General features: G+C 31.5%; 1 protein-coding gene across 1 annotated transcript; it reads right to left on the reverse strand.

The window, feature by feature from the left end:
• Window positions 1–1,278: 1,278 nt before the first annotated feature.
• Window positions 1,279–5,645, reverse strand: LOC112026950 (reticulon-like protein B21). The gene is made up of 9 exons (XM_024059618.2): window positions 4,245–5,645; window positions 4,107–4,160; window positions 3,907–4,009; window positions 3,703–3,777; window positions 3,460–3,604; window positions 3,249–3,318; window positions 2,687–2,752; window positions 1,702–1,824; window positions 1,279–1,601 (listed from the first exon to the last, which is right to left on the reverse strand). The coding sequence occupies exons 1-9, from the start codon at window positions 5,497–5,499 to the stop codon at window positions 1,510–1,512; spliced, it is 1,983 nt and encodes a 660-aa protein (XP_023915386.1). The 5' UTR covers window positions 5,500–5,645; the 3' UTR covers window positions 1,279–1,509.
• Window positions 5,646–17,259: the final 11,614 nt, after the last annotated feature.

The following is a 17,259-nucleotide window of genomic DNA, read 5'->3' on the forward strand; positions in this document are numbered from 1 at the left end:
TTTCACTACTATCAAATCAATTACAATAATTCTTGTGTATGGCTCACGATTAAAGAAAAATCTCTCTTATTTTTCTTTGCTCTCACACACACATTAATTATCTCTTTCAAAGGTAACAACACTTTACTCTCTCCTCCTTGGCTATCTTCTCGAAGGCAGCAATCATTTACTCTCTCCTCCTTGACTATCTTCTTGAAGGTGGCAATGCCTTACTCTCTCATTCCTCTTGCGTTCCTCCCAAGCGAAAATCTCTTTTCTCTCTCTATTTTCCCTCTCCCCATAGGAAGGACCCCTGGGCCAAAGCCAAAGCCAAAACCAAATCCCTCAAATTCTTTATAGCATTGTTTATTTATAAGAATATTTTGCTATTCCTTCTTGGATTAGGAATACATTACCTCTTTAACAAGGAGTCTATTCGTTTTTGGACTAAGAATACATTACCTCTTTAATAAGGAATAGACTTCTTTTCACACCAAGGAATAGTCTTTCCTTTTATAACAAGGAAAACCAAATTAATTTTTCATTTTTCAACTAGGAAACCTAATTAACTTTCCAAGTCAATTGAAATTTGAGGCAATTCACTAACAGTTCACCTCCTAAATCGTTGACTCCTGAGCCTTCCTCACGACTTTCATGGAGGGATTCTGATTTGCCTATACTCAATGTTGGAATGCTACTTGATGAAAAATGTACCTCGATGAACTAGGTGTTTGATGTGGGTTGTAGAATGTAATGATTTTGGTGAATTTTATGGATAAAGATTGGTTTTTTAGGTTGAAATTAAGGGCTTTTCTCTTAAGAATTTCATGGTATTTAGATTGATTTAAAGTGATGGTGAAACAGAAATTTGGCAGCGTTTCAATAGGAATGGTAGCTGGATAGGAAGCCAGAGCGGAAAAGTTTTAGTAGGAATAAATGATGCCCTTTGTTTTTTATGGTTCTCCTATTTATAGACAAATATTATGGCTAGGAGCTCAGAGGACTTTGTTTTAAAATGCTAAGATGGTATAGTCAATTCTAAGAGGTCTTTGTTTTGCTAGAAATATCTCCATCATAAGTTGCTTTCATTTTCTCCTTTTTTTTCATTTTTTTTCCCCCTAACTCAATCTGTTCTGCGGCATAGGTTACTTTCTTTTGCAATTATCGCTTTTTTTTTTTCTTGAAATATGTTTGAGAGCTACCTTAAAAAGCATGTATACTTCATTTAAGATGTCTTCTTTTGTAATTATCATTTTTTTTTCCCTTGGAATATGTATGGGCTAGCATACTAGCAGCACATGTTTCTGAAAACCACTTCTTTTATTTACTAATTTTTACATTGTTATTTGGATAAAATTTCCTAGAAACTCAATCACAAGTAGAGGAATAGTAAAAATATAACAACAATATATGTTTTCCTTTTCTTTTTTTTTTATCATTTTTTTTCTTCTCTTTTTCTGTAAACCGCTTAATGATTTGGCCAAAATGTGACCCTTATGTACTTCTCTATCCAATTGATCATGGTCCTTGTCATTTTTCTTCACTTCCTGCTTCATCTTCCACCCATTCATCTGTAATTGAAGATTGCTGATAGCATCGGAAAGCCACATACAACATGAACACTGCAACACAGTTGTTCAACAAAATGTAGCAACCAATGTCAGAACTTAGCTACCAGCCATGAAAATCCTAAATTACTGACAATTATGAAGGTGTTCTCACCTTCCCAAATGCGTGCAACAGCTGATGAGAGGTTCAAAATGAGAAAAACAGCAGCAGCAGCCACAGCTTTCTTGTGAGAGCAGGAGTCCCAGATGTCATGGAAACGCCCTAGCCAAAATCTTGCTGCAATTCAATATTAGGAACTTTGTTAATTTCTCTCTGTGGGAAACCAATTCTTGAAAGTCAATTAATTTAACATGAACAGGAATTGAATCCATTTACAATAAAAGTTCATTTGTGATAAAAGTACAAGAAATGATTAGAAATAACAATTTTCCTCATTATATTTATGCTCCTAATTAAATGGCAAAAAGACTAAAGAGATTATGCCCACGAATAGGTTTCTCAATGCAAAACACAAAGTATCCACTTTCCTTACTAATTAGTTGTTATAGCAAAAGAGTAAAACTAATTTTCAGAACACAAAATGAACTGACTAATTTTACAAAACAAACACATCACCTTACATATTCAAATTCCACAAAGGATCCGTGAAAACTATAGTTTTTGCACAAACCATTAAACAAAGATTCAATAAACATCAAGGAACGTGGTGTTTTGAAAAACGATGGAGACATAGTAAAATTGAAATAATAATGCCACAAATATAATAAATTTCACAATTGATTAAGATAGTAGATTGTGATTAATGTAACATTATTTTCATTATGATCATCTTTAAAATTATTTTTATTGCATATCAATCCTAACCAGTCACGAAATTTATGTGTAAATTGACTTATTCCCAAGGTTTTAGTCTTATGAGTTATGGGTCATTGCGTCCTGCATCATAGTCAAGCCCATACAAAGTTGTTTGCTCATCCATGTGACGTGATGTATATTGTTTACATTCACACTTGTAGAGAAAAATTGGGTATTGACCAGATTATAATCACAATAAAAGGTAGAAAATATAGCTTGATGAGTATGGATCAGACATTTGGAACAGAATTTGATAAAAGGGCTAATAAATTGAGGAATTTACCAATTGCAGTTAACTGTGCAGAGTACAATGAGCAGAGTTTTGGTACTGTAAAAACTCCCAAAAAACCTGAGGCAGTGAACAGAGCAGTGCGTCAGTAAAAACTAGAAAGTGCAAACACAATTATATGCCGACACTCCTTTTTTTTTTTTTTTTTTTTTTTTTTTTTTGATTTTACGGACACTGTAATTTATTTTCAGCACAATCTTTGTAAAAATAAACTAAAATCTCCCCAACTAAAAACAAAAATTGTACTATCCATTTTATTTCAATATTAAATTTAGTCGATATCAAAATTTCTTATAACTTTTTAAAAATGGGTTTTACTAATACATGAGTAAAACCATTTTAAAAAAAATTTCATGAAGAATGAAAATTTATCAATTTTTTTTTCATAAATTTTTTGTTAAAATAGATAATTAATATATGTATTAATGAAATACATTAACCCTACTCACAAGTCATGTCTATTCACTTTAACAGCTTTCTCAAAAAGGCAAAAAAAAAGTCACTTTAACCAATTATGAAACCACAAAAAAGTAAAAAAGAAAAAGAAGGAACCTACCCAATTTAACCACAGTCCAAATGGTTATGCAGCTGCCACACCTTGCCAAAACAAAGAGCAGTACAGCCAGCTGCCATTATCATAAGCAATTCCACAATTAGTCAACTTCTTCATATTCACACAAAGAAAGAGAAAAAAATAAATTTTTTTTTTTTATAGCTTCATTAATGACCAAAGAAAAAAAAAGTAAAAAAAAAAAAAAGAATATTACCTTCATTGTAGTAGAAGGATCTCCAGAAAAAAGGGCTCTGAGTTTTAACAGCAACTCATTCACGTACGGAAGAACCAATCTTAGTAACCATATTGCTTCTTCTTCCCCTAGCACATAGTTTGAATCATTTATATCCATAGCTCCCCTAAATTCCATTCATTCAGAAAAATAAAAAGAGAGTCAGAAATAGACCAAATTGGTAACATCTTTGTCAGTTAATTGAGAAAAGTTTTGAGGGAATACCTGAAGATGAGGGATCTATAGATGAAAATGGCAGCAAGATAAACAAGACCCAGATAGGAAATCACTGATACAAAGCTGAAGATACAATAAATAGACAGGTTTTAGTTCTGGGCTCTGCTCTGAACCAGAGGATTTTATAGCAAACACAGAGGATACATATAATTCAGACTAAAAATCAATTTTCTTTGTTGTGTATTTTCTAACCTGAGATTAACATCTTTTGTATAGGAAGATGAGAGTATCATAAATGATCCAATTAGCACTACAAGTGCTGATCTTGGGACTTCTTTCCACATTACCAAATCCACTGAAAAGTTTTAACATAGACAAATTGAATGCCAAAATTGAAAGATTTTTACTAGAGAATATTTACCATTGTACTTAATTCTAAAAATCAAACTTACCAAAACTTTGTAATTTGCTATGGGATTCTGGAAAAGTTTGAAATTCATATGAACCTAGATCATAAAAGTATAAAACCCGTCAAAAATAAACAAAATTCAGTGTGATCGATTAAATGCAGATAAATTAAAGACACTTACTTGAAGTGGGTTTTGAGACATTTTGGTTTCTTGGAGTTGGTTTTGAGAGATTCTGGTATCTTGGAGTAGGTTTTGAGTAATTCTGGTTCCTTGAAATAGGTTTTGATAGACTTTGGTACGTAGTACAATGTTTCTCAAGTGGAGGAGACTGTTTCACACCGACCGCAGGTTGTCTATTAACTTGATGAAGCTTTTTCTCTTCATTGACACTGACAATCTTCTTTGGTTCTGGAGGAGTCTGTTTCACACTGATTATAGGCTGTCTATTAACTTGATGAAGCTTTTTCTCTTCATTGACACTGACAATCTTCTTAGGTTCTTCTGGAACATTAATTTTCTTAACATCAATTTCAATTTCCTCAACCAATTCTTCCTCATCAGCATCATCAACATCACCATCTTCATCTTCTCCATTAACAACATCAAGACCATCATCCTCCTCCTCTTCATTGTTCACCACCTCCACTTTTGGAATTGGAGCATAATTCACCACACTCCTATCTGTTATAACCTTTTCTTCACAAACACCAAACTCCTTGCAAGTTTCATCAGATCCAGCTTCAGCTTCAGCCTCAGCCTCAGCCTCAGCCTCAGCCTCTACAGTTTCATCAACTGGGCTTTTCTCAGTTTCTGCAACAGACCCTTCATCAACTCCCTTCCCTGACTCCTCCACAACTTCACTCACCTCCGACTTTACCTTCCTCAACTCACTTGAGCTTGAACAAGTCTCACTTCCATTACCACTAACCAATTCTGATTTCACCTTCCTCAAAGGCCCAGACTTTTTCTCAGTTCCCTCACCAGATTCACCAACTTTAACCCCCTTGACTAGTGATTGCTCAGATCTTGGCTTCCTCGTCGAAATTGGGCTCTTCTCACCAAGCTCCTTGCTTGACTCAGATCTCAACTTCCTAACACTCTGTACTGGGCTCTTCTTCATTCCCTCAGCAGAAACACTGAGTTCCTCAGACTTTCTTTTACTAACCTGAATTGGGCTTTTATCAAACCCCTCAAAGCTGCTCTCTGATTTCCAAGTCTTCCTCTTTCCACTACTTGCTACAACACCACCATTTGGACTTCTCTTTGGCTTTGTAATTGCCCCATTACTAGCAGTAGGAGTAGAGGCCCCACTTTCTTCATCAGCAGGGCTCTCTTCTCCATTGAACACCTTAATCCCACCTTTCACTTCATCTATCTTCATTCTGCTTTCCCACACGGACCCGGGCACCACACTTCTTCTCCTACCCACTTCCATTTCTTTGATTGCTTGCTTTGTACTCTCGCTTTCAATGATTACTGGTGCTGTGGGGCGGAGCTTTTTGGAAATCTAGAATATGCAAATACGTAGAATTATGGTATTACTTTTCTAAGTTCTGAGATGGAAGCCACTTTTACAAGGTAAATATTGTAGGGACCGTGACTGGCTGTAACTACACTGAAAAGTGAAACTTCAACACTTTAATTAATTAATTAATTAATTAGCGTCTGTACAAACAAGTCTCATGATAACGTCATGAGATTCCCCTCCCGATTAAAAACCATGAGTTATATAGTCAGTCACATAAAATGATGATAACTATTTTATATGAAGGATAATTTGACATATTTTTATTAACCTATTGTTTTTTCTCTACTACACAGTTTGTCACAGTTGTAGTACATTTTACGTGGTTTTAGATAATTTTTATTACAATATAATAATCTTTTTAAGCTTTTAACATTTTCCTATGACTTATTTTATTGGAAAAAATATATTACACATACAGCAAAAATACACAAAAATGTGACTTTTGGGCGGTGTGTATATGCATTCACTGCCTACAAATTATAAACAATGCCCTATTTTATGTGGGGTTCCTGATTATTCACAACTTTCACTTCCATATTTTCCAAATACCAATTTTATTGGGTGAGAAAATGTTATTCATAGGATCACATGGGGGAGAAACAGTTATAAATTAAATCTGGCCAAGAGCAGAGGTGTTTGAAGAAGTCCAAACTTGAAAGAATTTTTATACGGTTTTCATTTTTTTAAGGAAATTGAAGTAGAAATATAAGACATAGGATAAAATTGTGTAATTAAAAATTGTTTTTAGGAGAAAAGACAACTAATATTATGTGTATATATGCCTAAAAATATTAAATACAAGCAAAATCAGTATTAAAAAATGTTAACTAAAAAGAGAGAACATAAAGTATGACTTTAGGTAGATAAAATATAAAACGAGAAAGATGCATCTGATTTTGATTAGTTTATTGAGAATTTATTAAGAATTTCAAAATTTTAAAACTAAGTTTTTGTTGTTATTATTGTTATTGAAACACATCCTCGGGTCATATGTAATTATGTTATCAATGATCTCTCAATCTAATTTTTAGGTTTCTCAAACTAGATTTTACAATAGAAAACATTTATTAATTTTGCTTTCTCCTAAGCATAAGGCCAAAAGAGATAGAATCAAATAATTACATTTTCAATAACTCTTGAACTAGGTAAACAGAGGTTAAAATAATCAGTTGTTAATAATAAGTATAAAAAAAATATATATATATATATATAATTAGTGGGTTTATATAAAAATTAGTAAAATTTTGAAAATTGAATATATAGCATTACTCTTTTCTAGTAAAATTTTGACAATTGAATATATAGCATTACTCTTTTCTATTTTCTTGACTCCGAAAAGGTAAAATATATTTCAGAAATAAGAAAAAAATAATTTATTACATCAAAATATTTAGTAAGAGCATTCATATCAGCTCTTGTAAATTCTATGCCTATTTTACATGAAAAAGCCTACTTTTTCTATTTTACCCGATCACTTTTACAATACACCCACATCAGTTTATCTATTTTCCACGTTTATTCAATAAAATATTCTCTATTTTACAATTTTTTATTATTACTCCCTCACTGCCCCTCTCTCTCACAGACCCACAGCCACCATCATCACCGCCCAGCCACCATCACCACCATCATCAGCAACCAAAACCCACACAAATCAACCAAAATCAACATCAGATCTAAGTCGTGGTAGGCACGTATGCTTTTGTAGATGTAGAAGAATAGTACTCACACTCACACACATTGACTCACTAACACGGAATGTCTTGTGTGTCGTGCAAATCACGTGCCTTCAACGGTACAAAAAGGTGATGTGGGGTCTGATGTTTTTAATATTTCCCCACAGTCACACAAAATGGCTTATATGATTCTGTTCCCTTTCAATCCCAATAGACACTGATAAGAGTATCTAAATCCCAAAGAAACTGAGTCAATTCAATACATCCTTTCACAAAATAAAAGTCCGTTTGATACGTGTTCAAACATATATTTTTAATTTTTAAATAATATTTTATATATATTTATATTATTTTTTACTTACACATTTTTTTTAAAAAAATTAAAAATTATTACTTAAGTACACGGATCAAATATACCCTAAAAATTTCGAGGATTCTCTCGACTCTATGTGTCTACTTATTACCACAATTCTTTTCATTTTTTTATTTTTATGTTTTGTGACAACCTTAAATAGATTTAAAAACAATATCCTAACTTCATTTTATTTTATTTTATTGTGAGATAGAGTTATTTTTCAAAAAAAAATTAGTGAAAAATTATCTTTATATAATAAATTATACTTTTTATGTTGTCTACAAATAATTTTTATTTAACTTATTTTTTATAATGCTACTAAACACTAAAAAAAGCAAAAATTATTTTCACACAGTTTTCCATTGAATCAAATGGGGTGTGAATATGAAAGGGTTCTCAAAATATATTTCGTTACTAATTAACCCTCCTATATGAACTAAAATTTTTCTCTAATAGACACATTTAAATTTGCATTACATCAAACATTTGGTTTAAGTTAAACGACCAAAATAATCATCATTACTAATTCGGCCTTGATTTTTTCCCCCAAATTCATCTGCTAGTGTACCACAATTTCTTTTCAAACCATTTCTTCTATAATGTAAGGGAAAAAAAATTTTGAAACATAATTTAATGGAATTAAACAATTGAAGAACAACTAGAAATATTTACACTCACTTACGTATGAACAACAAAAACAAAGCTCAAATGAAAACAGATCAAGAAATACTCCAATTTGGACAAAACTTTCCTAACGTCTGAGTAGGTCATTTCAAAGGTCTGCTAGAGCAAATACTCTCTCACTTTTTGAAGCAATTTTTTATTTTAAAAAAAAAAATCATTATTTTAAGTAATTTTCGGTATATAGCTAATAAAAAAAAACATGAACATGAATTACTTTGACAACGGAAAAAACGCATTTATCAACTTAAAGATTATGATGAATATATAACAACTTTAAATCAGCAAAGCAAAACTTCGCAAAAATTTGGAATTTAGTCCTCTCATGGTGAAATTGACAAATGACAAAAGACAAATGCTTGTTTATCTAAAAGGAAAACAAGTAGGTAAACCACCGTTTACTTTAGTGTACATGCACAGATTCTGTTATTTTTGTTGTCTTTTAACTTCAACACAATCTGTACCCAATAACACCACTTCTACATTATTTTTTTCCCGAGTACAACAGGGAACTCAATTTCTTTACCAAAAGAAAACGCAATACTAATACAATACTTGAAATTAGCAGGACATGTGTGTCGGTGGCCTTAAACTTTGTTTGTCGTTATCTCTGTTATGATTTGGGCCACATGGTGGAGCAAAAAAGCGGTGGGGTTTGTAATTGTTGCCTATCTCGTGGGGTTCTAATTCTATCAGTAAGTCATACGCCAAACATTCCCCGTTTGCTTTTTGACATTTTGACAAAGTAAAGGTTTTCACTTCAGCCTTATCAAACACTCCCAGAAAAAGTACACTAAGGTTTCAGCAATAGGACCAGTTAGCCTAACTTATATTATATTCTTAGGTTACTTCATTAGTTGTGCAAAGTATATATTAGAGTGATCATAAAAAAAGTATATATTAAAGTTAATAAATCAGTTCAATTTCACATTAACTGCATCACCAATTTTCTGTTGGTTTAGTTAAATGTATATAGGTTGGGCACTGACATGTTAATTTATAGGCATAACAGTCATATTAAGTATATATTAAAGTTGATAAATCAGTTCAATTTCACATTAACTGCATCACCTATTTTCTGTTGGTTTAATTAAATGTATATAGGTTGGGCACTGACATGTTAATTTATAGGCATAACAATCATATTTATTTTTAGAATATGATGACAATTATTCATATTAAGTATATATTAAAGTTGATAAATCAGTTCAATTTCACATTAACTGCATCACCTATTTTCTGTTGGTTTAATTAAATGTATATAGGTTGGGCACTGACATGTTAATTTATAGGCATAACAATCATATTTATTTTTAGAATATGATGACAATTAGTAAAAGTGAAGTACAAATACAATCTCTCACCCGCATGCATCACTGCTTGTTATTGTAGTTTTGGACCCACTATTCTTTCATTTTTCGAACTGACTATACAAAGGCGATTTAGACGATTTTATGGATGAAAATAAACTCATTAATTGTTTTTAATAAGAAGTTGATCATCTTGGAAGCCCAAAGCAATGGTTGGAAAGCTTGTCATGTTAGGAGTACTTTGTATATATCACTCTACAGCCTACTCCATATAGGTGCTTCTATATATGACAAATTGTAATTTTATTATACCTTCTCTTTTCTTTTAATTTTAGCTCCAGTTCACATAATTGCATCACCTATTTTCTCTTGGTTTAAATGTATATTTAAGTTGGGCACTGGCTGTAGATTTATAGGCAGAACAATCAAATGTATTTTTAGAACAAAACAATAAAGGTGAAATACAATATCTCACCTGCATGTATGAGTATGGCTGCTTCTGCTTGTCATGGTACTTTTGGACCACCTCTATCTATCATTCATTTTTCGAACCCTTTTATATGTGAAAATGAACACATTGTTTTTAGCAAGAAGTTGATCATCGTAGAAGCCCAAAGCAAGGGTTGGAAAGCTTGCTATATGTTAGGAGTTCTACTCAATTTGCTACATACTTTAAATGAACTATATATATTACCTTATGTTCAATAATGAGAGCGATTACATTTTTTATTCAATCTAATTCACGGCTTGAAACTTTAAAGGAGATCTGACCAAAATTTAGGAGTTCTTTATATATAAACTATATCTCACTCTACAGCCTACTCCATAGGTGATTCTATTACAAATTGAATATGTCAAATTGTAAATTTATTTATTCCTTCTCTTTTCTTTTAATATTAGCTCCTCTTATCTCTCTCCACACATATAGGTTATTAGGTTTATACTTTATAGTGTTTTTTTTTTTTCAATTTTATGTTTTACGAATACAAGTGTACAACCATCTTTTAGGTGCTGTCGTTTGCATGTGTGACTAAAAAACGTATGGATGCCTCGCACATAGTGCTCTCAAAGATTCTTCAACACAAAAGTCATGGGAATAAGAACACAAAACCAAAAGTGATCATCATTAACGCTCTAATCATTCAATCCCACCAAACTCATCTTTACTTACTCTAAAATCAGACACCCCAAAAGTAAAAAAAGTGAGGAAAAAAAAAACTACCCTACATAGTCCCTTAAAACACAATTCTCTCTCTCTCTCTCGTTTTTCAGAGGAAAAGGGATTCCAATGTTTCACCCCACTAGCTGCAATTTCTTTTACTTGAAGCTTCTGCAATGAACAATGCCTATGTTGCATACTTGCATGTACTAGATAGAGAGTATGGAGACTGTGCAGAAAGAGAACTAATTATGAGTGTATTACGTAAGGAACAATAAACCAAAGGAAAAAGGACGTGGGATGACTACTTGACAAAATTATGTATGAAGCTTATTATAGGGCGTTTATAATATATAATGGCATAGGCCTCCATATATTTTTCACGACGTGGCTGTACTGGGGACGTTAGATTAGATATATGTTTGACACAAGGTTTTTTTTTTTTTTTTTTTTTTAGAAGCCCAAAGCAAGGGTTGGAAAGCTTGCTATATGTTAGGAGTTCTACTCAATTTGCTACATACTTTAAATGAACTATATATATTACCTTATGTTCAATAATGAGAGCGATTACATTTTTTATTCAACCTAATTCACGGCTTGAAACTTTAAAGGAGATCTGACCAAAATTTAGGAGTTCTTTATATATAAACTATATCTCACTCTACAGCCTACTCCATAGGTGATTCTATTACAAATTGAATATGTCAAATTGTAAATTTATTTATTCCTTCTATTTTCTTTTAATATTAGCTCCTCTCTATCTCTCTCCACACATATAGGTTATTGGTTTATACTTTACAGTGTTTTTTTTTTTTTCAATTTTATGTTTTACGAATACAAGTGCACAACCATCTTTTAGGTGCTGTCGTTTGCATGTGTGACTAAAAAACGTATGGATGCCTCGGATATAGTGCTCTCAAAGATTCTTCAACACAAAAGTCATGGGAATAAGAACACAACCAAAAGTGATCATCATTAACGCTCTAATCATTCAATCCCACCAAACTCATCTTTACTTACTCTAAAATCAGACACCCCAAAAGTAAAAAAAGTGAGGAAAAAAAAACTACCCTACATAATCCCTTAAAACACAATTCTCTCTCTCTCTCTCTCTCGTTTTTCAGAGGAAAAGGGATTCCAATGTTTCACCCCACTAGCTGCAATTTCTTTTACTTGAAGCTTCTGCAATGAACAATGCCTATGTTGCATACTTGCATGTACTAGATAGAGAGTATTGAGACTGTGCAGAAAGAGAACTAATTATGAGTGTATTACGTAAGGAACAATAAACCAAAGGAAAAAGGACGTGGGATGACTACTTGACAAAATTATGTATGAAGCTTATTATAGGGCGTTTATGATATATAATAGCATAGGCCTTCATATATTTTCACGACGTGGCTGTACTGGGGACGTTAGATTAGATATATGTTTGACACAAGGTTTTTTTTTTTTTTTTTAGGTATAACTTTCTAAAATTTTGAGGCCTCTTTTGTTCCACGTGTTGTGTGTGAATGGACTCAAAACTTTGGACCTCAGGTTTAGAAAGTGAGTCGAGACCACTGCTCGCTTTTGCACTTGTGAGTGGTAAAACTAAAAGCTAGTGGTGTGCTTGAAGGGCTCACACAGAGTACTATTGTTTACAATTGATGATTAAAACAGGTACAAAATGAACTTGAAAAGGAAAGTAAATTAAACTAATGAATCGAATGGTTAGGAATTTTAGAGGGACGTGGTGAAGGAGAGAGAGAGAGAGAGAAGATTATACTTGTTCTACAACGCACAAAGGAAATCTTCTCTTAAATATGTTGCTTTATAAGAAGGAACTGATTTTGAGCAAGATAGCATAAATGAAATTAGCTAGTCAAAGGTAGGTAAATATTTTTTTATGTATTTTCTTAGTCATGGCTTTATAGAGGTTTAAAGGAACATCTATAGTTTGTCTTTAGCTAGGTAGTAGAGATGGCTTTTGGTAGCAACATCTTTGAGGTGATGGCAATCTTGAGCTGTGGATTTAATGTGACATTGCAACAATTTGGTTTGAAATAATTTCAAGTGATTTGGCTAGTTAAACCAGTCTAAGATGACAGATTCCTAATAAAATTGCTAAATCAAAGGAATTTTACGCTAATTAGAATGAATTATGGCAAACAAGTTTTTTTAGTGATGCCATCACAATTTTTGCCCCAACTTGCTTACATGGCAAGTCATGAGTAGTAAAGTTGTAGTAAACATATCATTTCATGAGTAGTGAAGTTGTAGTAGACATATCATTTTTACTCCACCATGAGCGGCAAGTCATGAGTGGCAAGTCTTAGCATTTAAAAAAAAAAAAATTATAGGTAAATGTAATTAGGCCGTGACATGAGACAAATATAGCGGATTTTCAAAGCATATTTACCTAGGTTTATGGCTTGCATACGAACTTGTTCATATGTTTATGGTTTTGCCAGCACTACAAGCTCACATTGCAAAACCTCTCTATTAATTAACTTATAGATAAGCTAAAAAATAGAGCATTTTTTACTCTCCAAGCCATATTTCTTCAAGATTTTCCATAATTTTAAAGGGGCTTGAGCCAGATGCAATGTGAAAAAATAAATGAATTTAATAATATTTGAGCTTGAAAAAATAGGCTTTAATAATTCCACTTTTTTCTAAATATAAGCCTACTTTAATGAACTTTAACTAACTAAATAAGCAAATACCAAATAGGCTTTTCGCAAAAAATTACAAGTAAAGGCACAGTAAACTAGTGTCCCGTTGCACTTCCATTTCTACTGTCCTACAACAGCTCTACTAGCCTCTGAAAAATGGAAAAAAAAAAAAAAAAAGGTTCATTTTCGTACTGAAAGCTGTTTCAGTTTGGCATTTAAGCGAAATATTTCATTACTGGTCAATATTAGTGTACCGTTTCGAAATTACCGTTATAAATAAATATATATTCATTAATTTAAGTTTTATTTATTAAATCTCATAAATATAAGTTATATAACCATATTTTCAATGACTCAATTCTTAACTTGTAATTGTAATCCAAGTCCAATAAAAGCATTTCTAACAAATGCTGTACCCAAGTTTGCTGGCTAAAATTTGGAAAATATGTGCACTGTTCATGCTCCAACTGATTTGGTATACTTAGATTATTTTTTTGCCAATGAACAGTGGCTCATCAAGTCTAATAGGCTACTATTCATTCTTCAAATACTTTTTTTCTATTATAATAATTAAGTATTGAATAAAAAAATATTAGAAAATGTCTAGTTGTTAAAAAAGAATAAGTAATGAATGAAGAAATAATATTTAAATGAAATAGAGAATCTGTTAGAAAGTGTACTTGAAAAAGTGAGTAGATAAAAGTAAAAATTACTGTTTATTTTCAAACAGTACAAAAATTTGATAAATTTATTAAAATAAATTTGCTAAAAATGTTCTAAAAAGTAGTAGATACATTTATTAAAAAATAATAATAATCAAATTAATATTATATTTATTAGAAATAAGAACCAATCTATCGGACATCACGTGGGGCTTAAATTTCAATTCATTTGATATCAAAAGTCAAAACATGCTAGCTGTAAAGTAACGACTATCAGTAATAGATATCAGTTTGAAGGGTTTTTAAAACATGCTAGCTGTAAGTCTATTTCTTGGGCGTGCCAAATATCATTTGAGAGGTTTGAAAAACCGAGAAAGAGAGAGTTAGACGGACAGAGAGAGAGACAGAGAGGAGAAGAAGATGAAGATGAAGTTGAGGTAGCAGAAGCCAAAATCAGTCCGATATGCATTTACTGGCCGAAATCCGATATTTCCTCCGGTATGGCCGAAATGACCCGGTATGGGCCCTCAACTTTGTAAAACTAATTACTTTCATCCCATGAAAAACGAAACTAAAAAAATACTATTTAATTAGAAAGAAATGATACTATTTTCATAACTTGTTAAGTGATAAATAATAATTGGAACAACATCACATTTATAATTTTATTTTGACTAATCATCATTTTTATTATGCATTAATTTCTAAAAAAAAAAAAAAAAAAACTGTGTGTGCCTTATTGAGGAGTACCTAAAAAGCACATGCTCCATTAAATAATGTCTTCATATTTTCTTTTTTTTTTTTTTTTTTAAAGTTAAATTATACACTCACATAAAAAAAAGTATAGATAATCACAATAAATTATGCAATTAAACCAATGAATTATTGTCAAGTGTTTGTGTGTGTTATATATATAAATTATTTATTATATGTTATAATTATTTTTTGAGAACTTGTTATTTGTTAACATATATTTTAGGACAGTCGTTAGAAAAAATAGGTTGGTCACAATATTCTTTCTGTTTACATATGAATATAGAAATTGGACCCGCATTCCAACCATAAAACTGATACTATGACTTGCCAACATCTAACGCAATCCCCATGTTTTATTTTTCATAGAATTCAGGTCCTTCTGGTATTGGACCGAACTCTTTTCTTCAAAATCCCCATAATCAAATGAAAAATATCAATTAAGATATCGAATCTGGCCAGTTCTGGTCACCAATGTTCATCTACCCATATAAAAACAATTATTTGTTACTTTCATGTCTAGTGTTTTGGCCTCGTATGTATGATCACGGAGTCATGGTTTAGTTATTATATAGTAATAGTTAAAAAGCTTATAATTATTGGTGATTGCTGATAATTTTTTAGTAAAATTTTGATGATGATTTTCGTTTNCGTACTGAAAGCTGTTTCAGTTTGGCATTTAAAGCGAAATATTTCATTACTGGTCAATATTAGTGTACCGTTTCGAAATTACCGTTATAAATAAATATATATTCATTAATTTAAGTTTTATTTATTAAATCTCATAAATATAAGTTATATAACCATATTTTCAATGACTCAATTCTTAACTTGTAATTGTAATCCAAGTCCAATAAAAGCATTTCTAACAAATGCTGTACCCAAGTTTGCTGGCTAAAATTTGGAAAATATGTGCACTGTTCATGCTCCAACTGATTTGGTATACTTAGATTATTTTTTGGCCAATGAACAGTGGCTCATCAAGTCTAATAGGCTACTATTCATTCTTCAAATACTTTTTTTCTATTATAATAATTAAGTATTGAATAAAAAAATATTAGAAAATGTCTAGTTGTTAAAAAAGAATAAGTAATGAATGAAGAAATAATATTTAAATGAAATAGAGAATCTGTTAGAAAGTGTACTTGAAAAAGTGAGTAGATAAAAGTAAAAATTACTGTTTATTTTCAAACAGTACAAAAATTTGATAAATTTATTAAAATAAATTTGCTAAAAATGTTCTAAAAAGTAGTAGATACATTTATTAAAAAATAATAATAATCAAATTAATATTATATTTATTAGAAATAAGAACCAATCTATCGGACATCACGTGGGGCTTAAATTTCAATTCATTTGATTTCAAAAGTCAAAACATGCTAGCTGTAAAGTAACGACTATCAGTAATAGATATCAGTTTGAAGGGTTTTTAAAACATGCTAGCTGTAAGTCTATTTCTTGGGGTGCCAAATATCATTTGAGAGGTTTGAAAAACCGAGAAAGAGAGAGTTAGCCAAACTGAAACAGCTTTCAGTACGAAAATGACTCCATTGGTTTGTTGGAGAATTGGAAATTGAATTACAATTTACATTTGGAATATATGCTATATGGTGAATGACACATTTGGAAATTAGAATGATTTAAACCAAAACAAAGAGTAAATTCCACAAATAACCCAATTTGGGTGTGAATTTATTTTGCGAAATCATGTTAGGTGGGATAGATAACGATAAAATTAGGGAAACCTTTGAAAGGGAATTAACAAGAGAAATCCTCCAAATCCAATTGGCCCAAGCCAACCAATTAGAAGACTCATTACTACTATGGATCCCAATTATTCAGGTAAGTTTTCTACAAACTCGATCATCCTATCAATTAATACAAAATGCTAGAAGCTTAGAGAACAACCCACTAGATAGCAAGGAGTGGGAAAAAAAACTATGGAAATTGAAAATTCAAGAAAGAATTAAGCTATTATTGTCGAAGTTAGTCGGCAAGTAATCCCAACTAGATCAATAATTAGGAAATGCTTAGATCCATATAGAGGAAAAGGAGTGCATTTTATGTGAGACCCAGGAAGAAACACTTGAACACATATTCATAAATTGCCCAATAGCAAAAATTATATGGACAAATTTCCCTGGCCAATTAGATCCTTTGATATGCAATTCGAGTGCATAGCTGACTAGGTTAGATTGATAATACAATTAAGTAGAAGTAAAGCTGAAGCTCCCACAAGTTGAAGCAAAGAAATTCATATCAATTGGTTGTGATATATGGTCAGTATCATCATTATCATCAATAAGAAAACCCTTATTAGTGGGTGACTAGAAAACAAATCATGAAGCAATCTAAAAGGGAAGTTGTTGATCCTTTACTCTTAATTAGATAAATTAATAAAATTTTATATTGAT

The sequence above is a fragment of the Quercus suber genome, unplaced genomic scaffold (genome assembly GCF_002906115.3).
Source record: "Quercus suber isolate HL8 unplaced genomic scaffold, Cork oak 2.0 scaffold_749, whole genome shotgun sequence".
In the NCBI taxonomy this organism is placed as follows: domain Eukaryota; kingdom Viridiplantae; phylum Streptophyta; class Magnoliopsida; order Fagales; family Fagaceae; genus Quercus; species Quercus suber.

Excerpts from the sequence above, each read along its gene's own strand:
- LOC112026950 (XM_024059618.2), bottom strand. The coding sequence starts at position 5,499 with ATGGAAGTGGGTAGGAGAAGAAGTGTGGTGCCCGGGTCCGTGTGGGAA. Across the intron at positions 3,605-3,702 it reads TATAGATCCCTCATCTTCAG|GGGAGCTATGGATATAAATG; the intron begins GTATTCCCTCAA and ends AATGGAATTTAG. Across the intron at positions 2,753-3,248 it reads TTGGACTGTGGTTAAATTGG|GTTTTTTGGGAGTTTTTACA; the intron begins GTAGGTTCCTTC and ends TCACTGCCTCAG.